General features: G+C 33.9%; 1 protein-coding gene across 1 annotated transcript in view; it reads left to right on the top strand.

The window, feature by feature from the left end:
* Positions 1–16,250, top strand: part of LOC111056570 (protein CBFA2T3) — a 127,355-nt gene that overhangs the window by 75,815 nt on the left and 35,290 nt on the right. Inside the window, exons 4-5 of the mRNA XM_039442243.1 lie at positions 2,921–3,054; positions 3,985–4,131. Of these exons, the coding sequence (XP_039298177.1) occupies positions 2,921–3,054; positions 3,985–4,131 (281 nt within the window). The remainder of the gene's footprint in view (positions 1–2,920; positions 3,055–3,984; positions 4,132–16,250) is intronic.

Raw genomic sequence — 16,250 nt, forward strand, 5'->3', positions numbered from 1 at the left:
AGTGTTTGATATAGTTGAATAGAAACTTTTATTAAATGAAAGGTCTTAATATCATTCTTGACAAATGAAATATAATTGATCATTTTCAATAAGAATGAACAGTTTATATTTCATCGGCAAAGTTGTTCTCCTATTTTTCTCCTCTGCCATTATAATGTGGACGGTACTATAGATTACAAACTCACATAACACTTTCACATTTTTTAATGACTGAATTGTTGTAAATGTGTTTTTGTAATTAACACTTTATTCATTAAAAGTTTACATATTGAACAAGATAAAAATAAAATAAAACATCATCTTTGAACGAATCTCATAAAACTCTAATTAGTTATTTACTTGTAAACGTTCGTTGCCAAAACAGTCACCTTGGCAACCGTGCTCACATGATGAGTATCCATGTACGGCTAGCCTACATCAGTATTATTATTTTTCCTTGGACATTTTGTATGCATTTCCTCAATAATATTACTGTGTATTGATACTAATTTGATGATATTAACGGGTTTTTTTATTTGAGGTATTACTGTTTGAAGGTTTTTTATTCAAGTTGGCATTACTGTTCAAGATGACGACCGATATAACATTTGTTGAGTGATTCATTCTCAGTTTTGTTTGGTAATTCATCATGAATAAACTCACCCCTAAACAATGCTTGCAAATAGTGCAATTTTATTTCGAAAATAATGGTTCTATGCGGAATACGTATTGAGCCCTACATCCATCTTCGACAAAGTCGTATATCAGAGTAGTTAATTCGATTAACCATGGAACGTTTTTGCACCACGTTCACTCTTATAGATAACTTGTATCCCCAGAGACGCCGTATGGTGCGTACAGAAGAAGATATTGCTATTGCAGAACATAGCATCATAGAGAAACAGTAGCGTAAGTAGATATCCCATGGTATAGGGAATTTATGTCGCAGCTTTTACTGTTATCTCAAGCCGATTAATGTCGATTATTGTCAATTTTTACTGTTTTGTTGGGGTGATAGTGTATGAACGGCACAATTTGAGAGACTACCAGCGTCGCACAGCTGCATGGGGAAGAACTAAGTTAACTATCGGCTTGGGATAACAGTAAAAGTTGCGACATAAACGCCCTATACCATGGGATATCTACTTATGCTATCGTTTCTCTATGATAGCATTGAGGAAGACCCGAATGAGTCCATCCGCCAGCGAGCACAGGAATTGGATATGTGCCCATCCACTTTATGGAAGATTTTCTTTCCTGAATTGAACAACCATGATGTCCAGGAGCTGTGGTTCGGCGCAACATGTCACTCAGCTCGTGCCACAATTGATTTATTGAAAGACACTTTTGGTGGCCTAATTCCACGTTTTTGACCTGGAAATTGGCCTCCAAGATCTTGTGATCTAACACCACTAGATCGCTTTCTGTGGGGCTATGTAAAGTAATTGGTCGATTCGGATAAGCCACAAACGCTTGACCATTTTGGAAGGCAACATTCTCAGTGTTATTGCCGATATACGGACATAAATATTGGAAAAATACATAGAAAATTGGATGTCCAGATTGGACTTCATCCGACCCAGTCGAGGCGGTCATATGCCAGAAATCATATTCAAAATGTAATGCCACAAGATTATCTTTCGATTAAAAATAGTTATGTTAATCGAAAAATCCATTGTTGTTTAATTTCAATTTAAAGTTCTATACCTCTAAGAGCCGTTTGCACAGTGTAAGTTTAAGCTAAAGCTTAAACCAAATCTGGATTTTTTTTTGTTTAAACTAAAATTCCGTTTGCGCAGTATCAGTTTAAACTCTGTATTGAGTTTATAAACTCTGGGAAAGTTTAAACCTCCCAGGAGGTTTAAACCAAATAATTTGGATTTACTAGACATCTGTAAGCTAAAGCTTAAAACAAATCTGGATTTTTTTTTTGTTTAAACTAAAATTCCGTTTGTGTAGTATCAGTTTAAACTCTGTATTGAGTATAAACTCTGGGAAAGTTTAAACCTCTAAAACAGGAGGTTTAAACCAAATAATATGGATTAACTAGACATCTGTAAAATGTGATGGGGAAACAGCTAATAGTAAATTATTTTTCGACGTTTGTTTTTAATGCTTCTGTAGACGATAATAATTATTTAGGTTATAGTGAATCATTATTGATAGAATTGACAGGAATTGATAGAAGTTTTTAATGCGATTGATAGAGATGACTGCGAAGAAATTTTGGAACTGAGAAAAATTTGGCAAAAAACGAATCAGTTCAATTTCTGGGATGATAGAGAATTTTTTTAACGGGTTTGCTTGAGTAAAGCAAGTGCCAATTTAGTATTTGATTAAATAACCCACTTGATAGAAAATAAGACAATTTTTATCAGTGATTTTGATTAGAAAACATGTTTTTAATAACACATAACTGAGATATTTTGCTTTCGAGAGATTTCTAATAAACGAGGAAGACCGTAGTAGATTTAAGTAAATTTTCATAACAAAATAAGGTCTTAGATTCTTGATTATATTTTTTGGTGCCAACTAAATATAAGTTTGTTTCCAATAATTCTATAGCATTTCATCATTTTTTGAAGAATTTCTTGATCGCTTTTCACTTTTATCACCGTACAGCTTACAGCTCTGTGTATTTTGAACCAGGAATTAGTAGCTACATAACCTCTGATGAATTGTAAACAAATAGCAATTTTCCTGTAAAAATTACCCTTCCTGATATTATAAACGATGAAATTCTATTACCAACTTAACGCTAAACTAGTTTAACTTAAACTGGATTAGTAAATGCACTGAGAAAACCGATTCAAGTTTAAACTTTCAGATTAACTTAAGTAAATTAAGTTAATGGAGTTTAGCAATCTATACTGTGCAAACGGCCCTAAAAGAAACATCCGATACAAGGTAATACTACAGGATCATGTACATTGGATTACAGGTGTGAGCCCACCCTCTGTCAACACCCGCCAACTTGGTAAAGTTAAACGATTCTTGACCACCGTTGTGCAATTTGGACAGGACATTTCCTATGAAACGGGCGATAGAGTCAAGGCCCTAGTACTGAGCCTTGTGGTGAGTTGGACATGTTTTATCAAACACCTTCTTTTGCTTATATTAAACAGGCTTTTACATTGGTCAAGTTGTTTTCTTGACGTTTGTGTACAATGGATTTATTTTGAAAACTTGTCAAGTTTACAATAACAGAAACTTGAATCCACTATACCAATGTAGACCATAGTCTGATTTTTTAATCAGAAAAATATGGCAAGTTATGACTATTCCTTTTTATTTCTAGATATTTTAATTACTTTTCTTTCTGCTGTGTGCCCATAGGCTCGGCCCTATGAATTGGGAAATCCGGCCCTGACTACGACAAAAAATTCATGCTATCTCAGCGAATAACAGTGGTTTTCCTTGATAAGTCATTCTATAAATCCATCCACACTGATATTCATTTTTCTTATAGTCCATTAGAGATTAATAAAGGTTTAATTACTCAAACAAGTGCCACTAATAGTTAATAAAATACTGTTTGTGTTAACTAGAAGTCCCTTCACTCATTAATTCATACCACATAATCACTGCTACAAAGAAAGTTAAGTGCAAACTAGCTATGGAATACTCTTATTTTTTATCAAAACTGTTATCTTGAATACTTCAAAAATCATAAATACTTCAATACTTCAGAAATCTGACTGCTATGTCGTAATTTAAGTATTCAAAAATGATACTTAATTTTAATTTAACGTTGTGAATAATTTTGTTTTGATGTGGCAGCTGCTGAAAAACCGACGGGTTTAGCAGGACCCCACAATGTAAAAATGTTTTTCTAATGAAATTGATTGATTATTAACAAGCAGTTCGTAATAGAAAGGGACATTAAAGAGTATTATTTTTTATGTTACTTGAACTTCTCGATTATCCGACCTTCCCGCGGCAGGTTTATATAGGATAATCGGGAATTTACTGTATCCTAAACAAGCGCATATTTTGGCATTTCAGAGCAGTGCAGTATCTGTTGAAGACTTCCATCATTCCCTTCAAGAAATAACCAATTTTCCTCTTCGACCCTTTGTGATGCCATTTTTGCGAGTCTACCTGCCTCCATTTCAACGTGAAATCGCTGCACAGGCTAGGGCGCTCAAAATGGTAAGTGAACTACACATTTTCTCCAATCAAACTTCAAATTTTATTAAGAACATGATAAACTATTCGTTTACACTTCTAATTGTCGGTTGCACAAAAGCCGGTTAAATTTTAACCGTGATTAATTCCACGAAAACCAATCAGACTTGTCTTTTCAAAAAAAAACTTCTCTGATTGCCTCTCGTGAAATTAATCACGTTTAAAATTTAACCGGCTTTTGTGCAACCGGGCCTAACTCTACTGTATACAGTCATAGAGAAACGATAGCATAAGTAGATATCCCATGGTATTGGGCGTTTATGTCGCAACTTTTACTGTTATCCCAAGCCGATAGTTAACTTAGTTCTTCCCCATGCAGCTGTGTGACGCTGGTAGTCTCTCAAATTGTGCCGTTCATACACTCTCACCCCAACAAAACAGTAAAAATTTACAATAATCGACAGTAATCGGCTTGAGATAACAGTAAAAGTTGCGACATAAATTCCCTACACCATGGTTTATCTACTTACGCTATTGTTTCTCTATGATACAGTGTATCTAGTTAACAGAGCAATGGATACAGCACCAACTTGAAAATACTCTGGCATGTGCTATTAGATGTGTACCATTTAATCTAGTGACACACTCTTGGATTTTTCGTTTTAAAAGACTTCTTAATTTCCATGAGAATTGCTATTGAAATTTGTTGTGAATGTATGATAATTCATGGTAAATGGACAAATAATTTTAATTGCTATTGAAATTTGTTGTGAATGTAAATGGACAAATAATTTTAGTTTTATCGATTTTTTTCTATAATCGTTAAAATGAAATCCTTCTGGTGTGAAAGATCTTTTCCAAAAAATTGCGTCTTTGAATCGTCTGCCATGAGACTTGGTAAAGATAACAATATAGAACTTGCATGTTAACTTGAATAGATAATATTGCTGATATAGAAAGGTCTTCCATATGTACCTAGGTAGAAAAGATTATATCAACAAACCTTTTTGTTATACAGTATTTGCTATGCTTCGAAATCCAAAAGAGGTTCCAGAGGAATTTGATGTTATTAGAAAAATTAGCTTAATGTCAGTTGAGTTCATTTAGTATCTTATAATAACGAAATAGATGGATTGGTCGTTAAATAATTATTGTATGTTGATTGATTATATGATTTATCAGACAGGCAGAGGCTATAAATATTCTGATTAAATAAACTAGATATTTTTAAACACATATTTGAGACCTAGTCTTTTTGTTTAGTATGGATAACTACCATAGTACCGGGTGATTCAAAAATGACTTTACAACTTTGAAAATTCATATAAATCTTATTAAACAAGGTACAGCGCTGGTTTTGGTGTTGTTTTAAAGGAAAACACTTCAAGTTTTTTACCTTAAACTAAAGATGTTCTATGTGACTTCCGTTGGTTATCGTGCAGACATCAATCGATAATCGATATCTTCCCAGACTCGCACTAGCATTTCAGGTGTAACTTGCTCAACAGCAGCGCAAATCCTTGCTCTAAGTTCAGGTAGAGTGACAGGCAAAGGAGGTCAGCATATCTTTTATGAAACCTCACAAGAAAAAAACCAACGGAGTTAGGTCTGGGGAACGAGGGGGCCATGCAATTGGCGCATTACGGCCAATCCACTGATTTGGAAAGCGGTCATTAAGAAAATCCCGGACGTCAGTCAGATAGTGTGGTGGTGTGCCATCTTTCATTAAGAAAACATTTCGTTCTCGGTCATCCTCATCGATCTGTGGTATCAATCATTTTTGCAACATATCAAGGTATACTATGCCGTTTTTCAAACCAAAACACATAGCTAGCACGCTCAGGTCCAGTGAAGGCAGCCATCTTTGACGTAACTGCCGCTTGCGCTTGTACGGCGCTACCAGACTCCAGCGGACTACGCGAGTTTTAAACTTGGAGTGTTTTCCTTTAAAACAACACCAAAACCAGCTCTTTAATAAGATTTATATGAATTTTCAAAGTTGTAAAGTCATTTTTGAATCACCCATTCACAACTACTTAGAAAAAGTAACACTATTCAGGCTGTTCAGTTAGGATGTCCGATACTTCTGTACAGTTGAAAACCTGAACGTCAGTGGCTGTGGCTTTGACGCAAGTTCTGTAGAAAGAGCTCTTTAGGATTCTCTGTAGAGATTCCATTGAGTGGACTTGAAAGTACTAACTCCTCCAAATAAAGAACTCATTCATTTAATTCATTAGGGATCCTGGCTGCCACGTAGGTCTGCATTCGAAAACCCGCTGTGTACAGGTGAACAGAGAACATGTGGATGTACTAGTTACTAGGCTAAGTAAGGATCTATTTGTTATAAGAAATATCGTGAAATTTGTGCCATTATCGGTGTCTAAAATTGTATATTATGCTCTTTTCTACTCCCATGTTGCTTATGGTATAGAGTTGTGGGGAGGCACCGCTGATTTTCATTTCCAAAGGATTTTTAAACTGTATAGAAGAGCTGTACGATACATGGCTGGTCTTAAGTATAATGAGTCTTGTAGAGAGGCATATGTTTCTTTAATGTTCTCACCTTACCTTCTATTTACATTTACAAATTATTAATTTTCACCCATAAACATATCTCGAAACTGGTCACGAATGCAGAAGTACACGATCATGACACCAGAAGTAGAACAATATAGCTTTAAGACAGCATAGGTCGAAACTGTATGAGAAAGTACCTTCTTATATTGGTTGTAAATTATACAACAAATTGCCTGCAGAGCTGAAATCTAAGTCAATAAGCATTTTCAAAAGTAGTTTATACAGCTGTCTTGCTGCGAAGGCCTACTACAGAGTTATAGACTTCTGTGATAGCTAGTAGATATTGGCACTTACAAATTATTGTATAAATACAAGTATAAGCGCATTGTATTAACTATATCTCTATGACGATGTTCAACTGTTTATTGTATTACATATGATTAAGTGTGTTGAATAAATTAATATCTTATCTTATCTAGAAGATCTATTTGTTGGTATGACAGTCGTATCGGAAAATTTAAACGTCATAATAATAATATCGAGTGACCTGGCCGGCTCAGGTTTGGTGTCAGCTTTCAGGTCTCAATTTCAGAGCCTCTGACATGACCTAACGACTGCTTTTTAGGCAGCCGGGACCGACGGCTAAAAAAGCATCATGAAACGTCATGTTACTGGCCAGACTAGCTATGTATAGCTATGGGAGTATGTGTATGCTACTGGGAGTCAAGTGAGCAGTTTTCTGACAAAAAATCTGATTCAGAAGCATTCACTTGTTGTAAAGCCCTTTAGCTGAAGTCGCTTGGAGAATGATTTTTACGACATGTATTTATCGATTCAATTTTACAGGCGACTCAGTCACTTGCAGGCACGGCACCATTATAAAGCAAAAACAACTTTGATAGTGATAGCTTGTATTTATGTACATGTTCCAATCTATAAATTCAAGTGTGTTTGGCACATTTCAACTACACAATCAGTCGGGAATCGCAGTAATTGTACTTTGACAACTAGCTGGAGTGCTCCAGTGAAATGACCTCCCATTCCTTTGATCGTGATTGTTTCTTGTTGAGAGTGTGTGGGTCAGGTTGTATGTTGGTCTGTTCTTTACATACGTGATTGTTGTCACTGCCCTGCGTAACGTTTTATCTCCATGTACATTAATATCGATTTTGGGGTTATTCTTTGCCCATGATTAATTAATTTCAACCACAGAGCACCCAAAGCGTGTAACAAACAATCAAATTTCCACATTACTTTGAATGATGCTCAGATCAAACAATGATTTGAGTTTCATCTATATCTCATTTTAATTGACTTCTCTAATTTGAATGTCAGTTTCTGATATTTTTATTGCTAACGTTCCTGATGCTTGGAAGTCATCGTCTTATGTATTATTATACCGAATATCAGTAACCCGTGCTCCGCAAGGGTCTATTTTACAACTTGACAAACTGAAAGCTTGACCGAAAGGAAATAGGCCTAGAAACATCCTCGGTTAATTAAGAATCTATATGCAAAATTTAAAGTTTATCAGTCCAGTAGAAGAACCTGCTCTCATTTATTTATGACTTGCAGGTAACCCGTGCTCCGAAAGGGTCTATTTTAAAATTTGACAAACTGAAAACTTGACGAAATGAAATCTTGAAAAATTGAAAATAGCCTATAACCATCCTCGGTTAAATAAGAATCTATATGCAAAATTTAAAGTTAATCAGTCCAGTAGTTCAGACGTGATGATGCGTCAAACATAATTTGTCTATCCCGTACGTGTATGAGCCAGTTCGTTCTTTCATTATAGTACAGATAAGTTCTTATTAGTACTTTATTAAGTTCTTCAACTTGGTGCTAACCTAATCAAGTGACAGAAGTCAAATCTTGTTTAGAAACCTTCCTCAACTTAATGCCAACCTCACAAAATTGGACTGATTATTAATTTGGTTACCAATTTTAACCATCTGTTTCGAAGAGGTAGTCTTTCTAGATTATAGTTCTATATTAACATATGGTATGTATTCATGTCTCATAATTGTGATTTGAACATTAATTCTGAAAAATCTAGAAGGAAAATTGAAATTTGGGCTTCGAGGTGCATGAAATTGATATTTTTAGAATCTATGTGCAAAATTTGGAGATCTAAATCATTTTCGTTTTTCCGGTATGCAATCCAAAAGTTGACATGTTTTGATGCGAACAAACACAACCCTACTCTCTCTTATTATATAGATTATTATTTTTTATGCTACTTATAATTTCTGATGTATAATATTTTGATGTGCAATGGGTCTGTCTAGACCTAGCACAAAATAAAAGCAAACAATCGATTAATCTTATATTCACTGTAAAAACGAAAATGAGTTAGGATACAGTAATGAGTAATACAGAGTAATTATGCAGAGGTTATTTAAAACTAGCAGGTAACCCGTGCTCCGCAAGGGTCTAATAAAAAACTTGACCTACTTAAATCTTGAAGAATTCAAAATAGGCCTGGAACCAACCTTGGTGAATTAAGAATCGATATGCAAAATTTCAAGTTAAGGCAGTGCAAAGGCTAAAAATAAACTTTCTACTCGTGATATTTTTCAAAGTTTTTCGATTTGTACATCATTAAGCTATCAAAATGAAAAAGTTTTCTCCGGAAAACATTGTTTTTCTGATCATTACTTGTTGAGATATGAGCGCCTAAATTTTAAATTTTTGGGACAGAACATTTCAATTTCAGTAAGAGATAAATCCATGAGATTTATAGAATAGATTCTTCATGGTATTGTTGATCTATTAAAACAAAAAAAAATCTGAAAACATCAATTTTTAAGATAGTTATTCAATTTACTAAAAATAACTTTTGAGTTATTTTTGGTAAATTGAATAACTTTTTCAAAAATTGATATTTTCAGAAAATTTTTGTTCTACTAGATCAGAAATACCATGAAGAATCCATCCTCTAAATCTCATGGATTTATATCTTACCGAATTTGAAATGTTCTGTCCCAAAAATTCAAACTTCAGGCGCTCATATCTCAAAAAGTAATGATCAGAAAAAAAATGTTTTCCTGAGAAAACTTTTTCAATTTGTTAGCTTGATGATATACAAATAGAAAAACTTTGAAAAATATCACCAGTAGAAAGTTTATTCTTAGCCTTTGCACTGCCTTAATTAGTCCAGTAGTTCAGACGTGATGATGCGTCATTCGTGAATTTCCTATCCCGTACCTGTATAAGCCAATTCTTTATTATATTATAGGTAGGTAACTGTCATTCATTTATTTTTCAACCTATCTCAAACTTTATTTCTCCAATGTGCAGGTTGCATATCGTCATTCCACAAAAAACTAAGAAGATTGAAACTTGATTGATATAAAGCATCTGCTGAATCTGTTATCTATAGTCTACACTCCTGACAGATTGAAGGAGACACTAAAATTTATTGAGCTTTGATATTGTCCCGCTCAAAATTCAATTCTTCATAAATAAAATTTATGCTCTTGAATATCAAAAATGAGTAAATTTAATGCCTTTTATAATTGTTCCTCGTGGAATGCTCGAATGTAACTTCTCACAATATTCAGAGCATTAAATCGATTTAGAGGATCGCTTTTAAATTGATATCATGCTGCTTTTCTTCACAATCAATGTGTTCTTTATGTAGATCTTGGTTTATCTCTGTAATGAGAATTACAAGCATTTCAAGCTTAACATTTAAGATAGATTAAGCTTAACATTTGAAGATGTTTAGCATAACATTTAAGATTAAGCTTAACATTTGAAGATAGATTGATTGATTATTTGCCTTTATTAAGGCGGAGTTAGGACTCCAGGTCCTCTCTGCCTCACAACCCTAGATGGAGAAATTTTGGGGTGTTCCCTGGTCTCCTGATAATATAAAGAAATAAATTATGAATTTTGTTTAAAATGAAAATGACTGCCATATCAAATCATCCATATCTCCCTGCCTATACCCGTACTTTATCAGCATTTGAGTTGAGAAATTTTCTCTTGGTTTTCAGGATTTCGCTTGAAAGAAATGGGAAATTCACATCCTGCTCTTGAGCCGTACTTTCTTAATCTACTCCAGTCCTGAATAGCCTTTCGTAATAGAAGCGGGGAAATTTATGTTTCGCAAATGAAACAATTAGGGCGATTTGAATGCAAGTAGTATCTCGAGTCTAAAAATAGAGTAGATTTACTTTTCTCTGTTTATCGCACTAGGGAATTGAATTCATACTCTTTGCAATAGCTCAGGATAGCTGGTCATACTTCAATGCCAAATTGTACCAGCCGTGATCATCTATTTTGAATCATTTGATCAAAACTAATTAGTATAGAACTTGATTCCCACACATCAGTGTCAGTGATAGTTACCGGTACAGTGAAAATATTATTCCCATGAGCTGTAATGGGATAATTCATACTAGCTCGGCTGTGCTAAGTGGGAATAGTCCAATCAGAAGTCATGAAAATTTTATTTTCACTTTCACTGAAACCGACATGTATGGATCCAGATTGATTCTGATTGCAGATTTGAACTGGTTCTACTTTGCGCAATCCCTCAAAAGAGTTTTTACGTTCATTGGTAAAAATTATATTCCATTCGGTGCGATTGAGAAAGATTCGATTCTGATCATGTAATTTTCAATAAATCCTATACTATTAAACGAGCAACTTCTGTTTATATGTTTAGATGTTTGGATGTTTATATATGTTTGTATTGCACCGGATCTCGAAAACGGCTCTAACGATTCTCACGAAATTCAGAACATAGTAGGTTTATAATATAAAGATTCGATTGCACTAGGTCTCATCCCTGGAAAAATTCGCTGAAGTACATTAAAAGGATAATTATTATTCATCCTTGGGAAAACAGCTGATAATAATTATTTCGTCGTCTGTTGGTGTTGGAAGTGAGTGAGCGAGTTCATGTGTGTGGGACTGTGTCAAAATTATGATTCAGCTGTTGAACTTTTGTAATCATTCAATCAGGTACTTAGTGCCGGTTGCAAAAAAGCCGGGTTATTTTCAATCCTGATTAATTCCAGAGTGGATCCATCTTTTTGAAATGGTCTTCTCTGATTTGGTTCACGTGAAGTTAATTAGGATTAAAATTTAACCGGCTTTTGTACAACTGGGCCTTTGTGAGGGAAATTTTTGCATTCCTCTGGGAATTAATCTCAATCTACTGTGATTAGATATAACATTTCTGTATGAATGTTATGAATGTTATTATAATTTCTTCTTTCGTAATAAATTTATTATGATTTTGTACTCCAGAGCGAAGCTCGGTCCCCGATATTCATTCTTTATCTTATATAATAAGTACTCTTTTCCAAAAGAGATGGCGGAATCCTTCAAAAATATGAAAACTAAAGGTTCTTCCTCTTTTAAAAAATATGATTCCTGAAGTTGAAGGTTACATATCTGAGTGGAATGTTACAGATTAATTTTCACAGATTTTTTTCTAAGGCTTGAAATGTCAAATTACAAGTAGATATAGCTCAGGTTTTTCAAAATCTTGAAATCTCTTAAGCAGATAAAATTACAACTCGAATTTGAGGAATGTTGAATCATGAATTAATCTACTCTGAAGTTGAGAATTATTTCAAGAGAACACACTAAGGCCCGGTTGCACAAAAGCCGGTTAAACTTTAACCGTGATTAATTTCACAAGAACCAATCAGAGAAGGCCTTTTGTAAGGAGGCCTCCACCAATTATGTAACGGGGGAAAGAAACTATAACTTATGTAATATGTTTTGGTGGTTATAAGATAAAACAAAAGGTGAACAATCTACTATATAATTTAATGAATTTTTAACATATATTTACATTCAAACAAATCTAGATTACTTTATTATAAGAAAACAATATTAAAATGAAATGAATGGGCTAACTACTCGCTGCTGCTAAAGATACAATCTTTGTGGTTATGAAAAATTAAAAAAGAAAACTCAAAAAGGATAACACCTACCTTTGAAGATGGCTTCCCCCATTGGCATTCACTAGTTGAAACGCGACGTTAATTATTATTTAAAAATCAAAATAACTGATCTAGTGAAATGGGTTCAGATCCCGTCTTATTCAATAATACAATTCTCTTTAAACTGCGACAGGAAAACTGTATTATAAAACAAGAGCAAAATCTATCCTTTTCACCAGAACAACCGGACTTACTCACAGTCCTAACGAACGAACTCTGCTTCAAAAGCTAAATTTTGGGTATTAATATAAACTCAGTCAATGCCAAACATGAAAGCCATCTCAAGTACATATTCCTATCTGTCACACAAGCGCATGTTTGTTATTAAAAACAGAGAGAAGCTAACGTTAATATTGACAACAAATAAAATAAACAACCTTTCTGTCGATGACAAAGATTGATCAAAGACAAAATACTGATTATTGAACTTTTAATTTAAAAACTCTAGAATCCTGATCAATATTAGATAAATATACGATTCATATATATGTCCCATATTACCAGGTGACACACCGCCAGGTAAGACGGCTTCTCTGATTGGTTCTCGTGGGATTAATTACGATTCAAATTTAACCGGCATTTGTGCAACCGGCACTAATTCTTTTACATAATTTTAACATAAAGTTTTTCTATCCAAATTTTGGGATAGGAACAGTTTTGGGCTTCAAGCCTGTTGTTCCTTTCTCACTCATCATAGTTGAGGATGATATTTTATCTTTCAATGTATAAATAATGGCTGAACTAAGTTAGATTCCTCTATTGAATCCTATGATTCAACTGTGTTGCAGCTATTTTGTAATTTTTCACGAATATCCATGAACCGAGTAGAGTATATCCTTTTTGGAGTCAGCTAACAAAACAGCTAAGCGCCTGCAATATTCCTGTGAGCGTTTGTTCAGCTGTTGAGGTTATGTGCATACAACTCTGCACAAATACATTACTACAACAACGTCAACACCCTATCATCACTATCTAAATGCAATGCGGAGATTGATATCATAAATGAAAATATCACGTGCACTCGTATGATGAAAATATGATTCAATTGAATTACCCAAAGGTGACATGGTGCCTTGATAATAAGGAACATAAAGATGATGAAGTCTTCTTCAAACAAGTTTTATGAGTAAAAATTCGACTGAGCCATTGTCAATATTGTAGAACCGTTCCATAATTGAAAAATCTGGTGTGGTACACTCACACAACATTCCTTGCTCATATTTGAAACTACGATCAGACTTTTGTATATGTGTATATATAATTGAGTACTTTTTCCTTTGTGTAAATTGTGTAATTCGATGATTTTTTTAGTCGTCATTTTTTTAAAGTCATCAAAACAGCTGTTCTACAGATGAAATATCTCGACTATGTGTTCTTTTTATGAACTGCTCGACCTACCTACCTCATGCACGAGAAGGAGGTTACAAAGTCCATTTCTCAAGGATGGGGTGGACCCCCCATTAGTTTCCCAGAAAGGAGACTCATGCCAGTTAATAGAGCTGATAAATAACTATACAGGGTATGAATTTGAAAAAAATCGGTCAAGTTATTTTGAGAAAATCGTGAAAAACATGGTTTTTTTAGTAATTATCCGCCATTTTTCTCAAGTATATTATGGAGCTCCTGCAATTTTCTCAGAAATGAGACTCATGTCAGTTGATAGTGCTTATAAATAGTCAATATTGTCAATATTGTAGAACCGTTCCATAATTGAAAAATCAGCCATGGTATAAATTTGAAGAAAATCGTTAGAGCCGTTTTCGAGAAAACCGAGAATAACATGGTTTTTTAGTGATTATCCGCCATTTTTCACAAGAATATTACGGAGCTCCTGCAATTTTCCCAGAAATGAGACTCATGTCAGTTGATAGGGCTTATGAATAGCTATCCATGGTATAAATTTGAAGAAAATCGTTAGAGCCGTTTTCGAGAAAACCGTGAAAAACATGGGTTTTTTAGTAATTATCTGCCATTTTTTCCGCCATTTTGAATCCAATTTTATTGAATTTCTTATTGTCAGATCCTCATGGTATAAGGACCTTAAGTTTAAAATTTCAAGTCAATCGGTTGATTAGGAATGGAGTTATCGTGTTCACAGACATACACACATACACACACACACACACACACACACACACACACACACCACACACACACACACACACACACACACACCACACACACACACACACACACAGACCAACACCCAAAAATCATGTTTTTGGACTCAGGGGACCTTGAAACGTATAGAAAACTTGAAATTAGGGTACCTTAATTTTTTTTGGAAAGCAATACTTTCCTTACCTATGGTAGTAGGGCAAGGAAAGTAATAAAAACACACATATGTTGTCAAATTGTACACAGTTTTATTCGGTACACGACCATGGTTTCGTGACCACACCGGTCACATTTTCAAGTTGACTGTCAACCGAATAAAACTGTGTAGAATTTGACAACATATGTGTGTTTTTATTCAATTATAGTTTCAAGTAAATTTTATCATCCAATCAATGATAGCTCAGTTCATTTTAGTTTTTCAACTATTGATTCTTATCAATGAGAGCTCAATATTCCATTACAATATAAATTTTCCCAAAGGAATCCCATTCAAAACGACAAAATCCAATTCAACCTATGTAAAATTGAGTTGCATCTAATTATAGAGTATTAGAGTAATGAAACACAGTATTCATTCAAATACATTTACCCACTCATACATTGATATATACAATATCATTCATCATCTCAGAGTTGAGAATAAATATGAACAGAACACAAGTGATTTACACTGGCTCTTTAATAATTGAAACTAGTTAAAGAATACTTCATAATCAATCAATAATCAATAATCTTTATTCTTGTCATCGAACATTACAAATGTTATAAACAAACGTCATGTGAAGATAAAACATAGCATTGCATATACTAACAATATATCGTACCGCTAACACATATATACATAACATTAAACATGTACACATATGTATACATATATACATATACAAATATAATATAAAACAGCAGATGCTCACGTTATGACTTAGGTATTCGTCAATTGTATAAAAAGCCTGTTTTTTGAGCCATTGTGCTACTGTAGATATGAATTTTTTTGTGGTAAATTTTTTATTGTTGTCGGTAATTTATTTAATAATAAGTTTTGTTGATAATTATAGCTTTTTTGTCTGGTTGTATATTATTCTATTATGCTTCAATACTTTAAGTATCCAAAGAAATGAACGTGAGTTTCAGAGTATTAATCATTATACTCTCAGAATATCATATATTCATCACACAGGATCTAGTTAGTAAACAGCTCTTTACAGAAACACAAAACAACTGATTTCATTACATGCTATTAATATTTAACGAGGTTTTACCACACTCTGGTTTCATCTACTCACTGTAATATAATTTATAGAACGGTCAAATTTTGTGGTCTCTAGACTTTCGTTTCTATAAAGCTGGATTCTCACATATCAGTATCAGTGTACGTGTCCATTACATTGAAGATATGATACCCATAAGTTCTAATGGAACTGTTCACACCCACTCCGGCTGTGCTAGTATGAATAGTCCCATTAGAGCTCAGGGGAATAATATTTTTACTGAACTGGACAATTATATATATATATAATATATATATATATAATATATATA

The sequence above is a fragment of the Nilaparvata lugens genome, chromosome X (genome assembly GCF_014356525.2).
Source record: "Nilaparvata lugens isolate BPH chromosome X, ASM1435652v1, whole genome shotgun sequence".
Classification (NCBI taxonomy): Eukaryota; Metazoa; Arthropoda; class Insecta; order Hemiptera; family Delphacidae; genus Nilaparvata; species Nilaparvata lugens.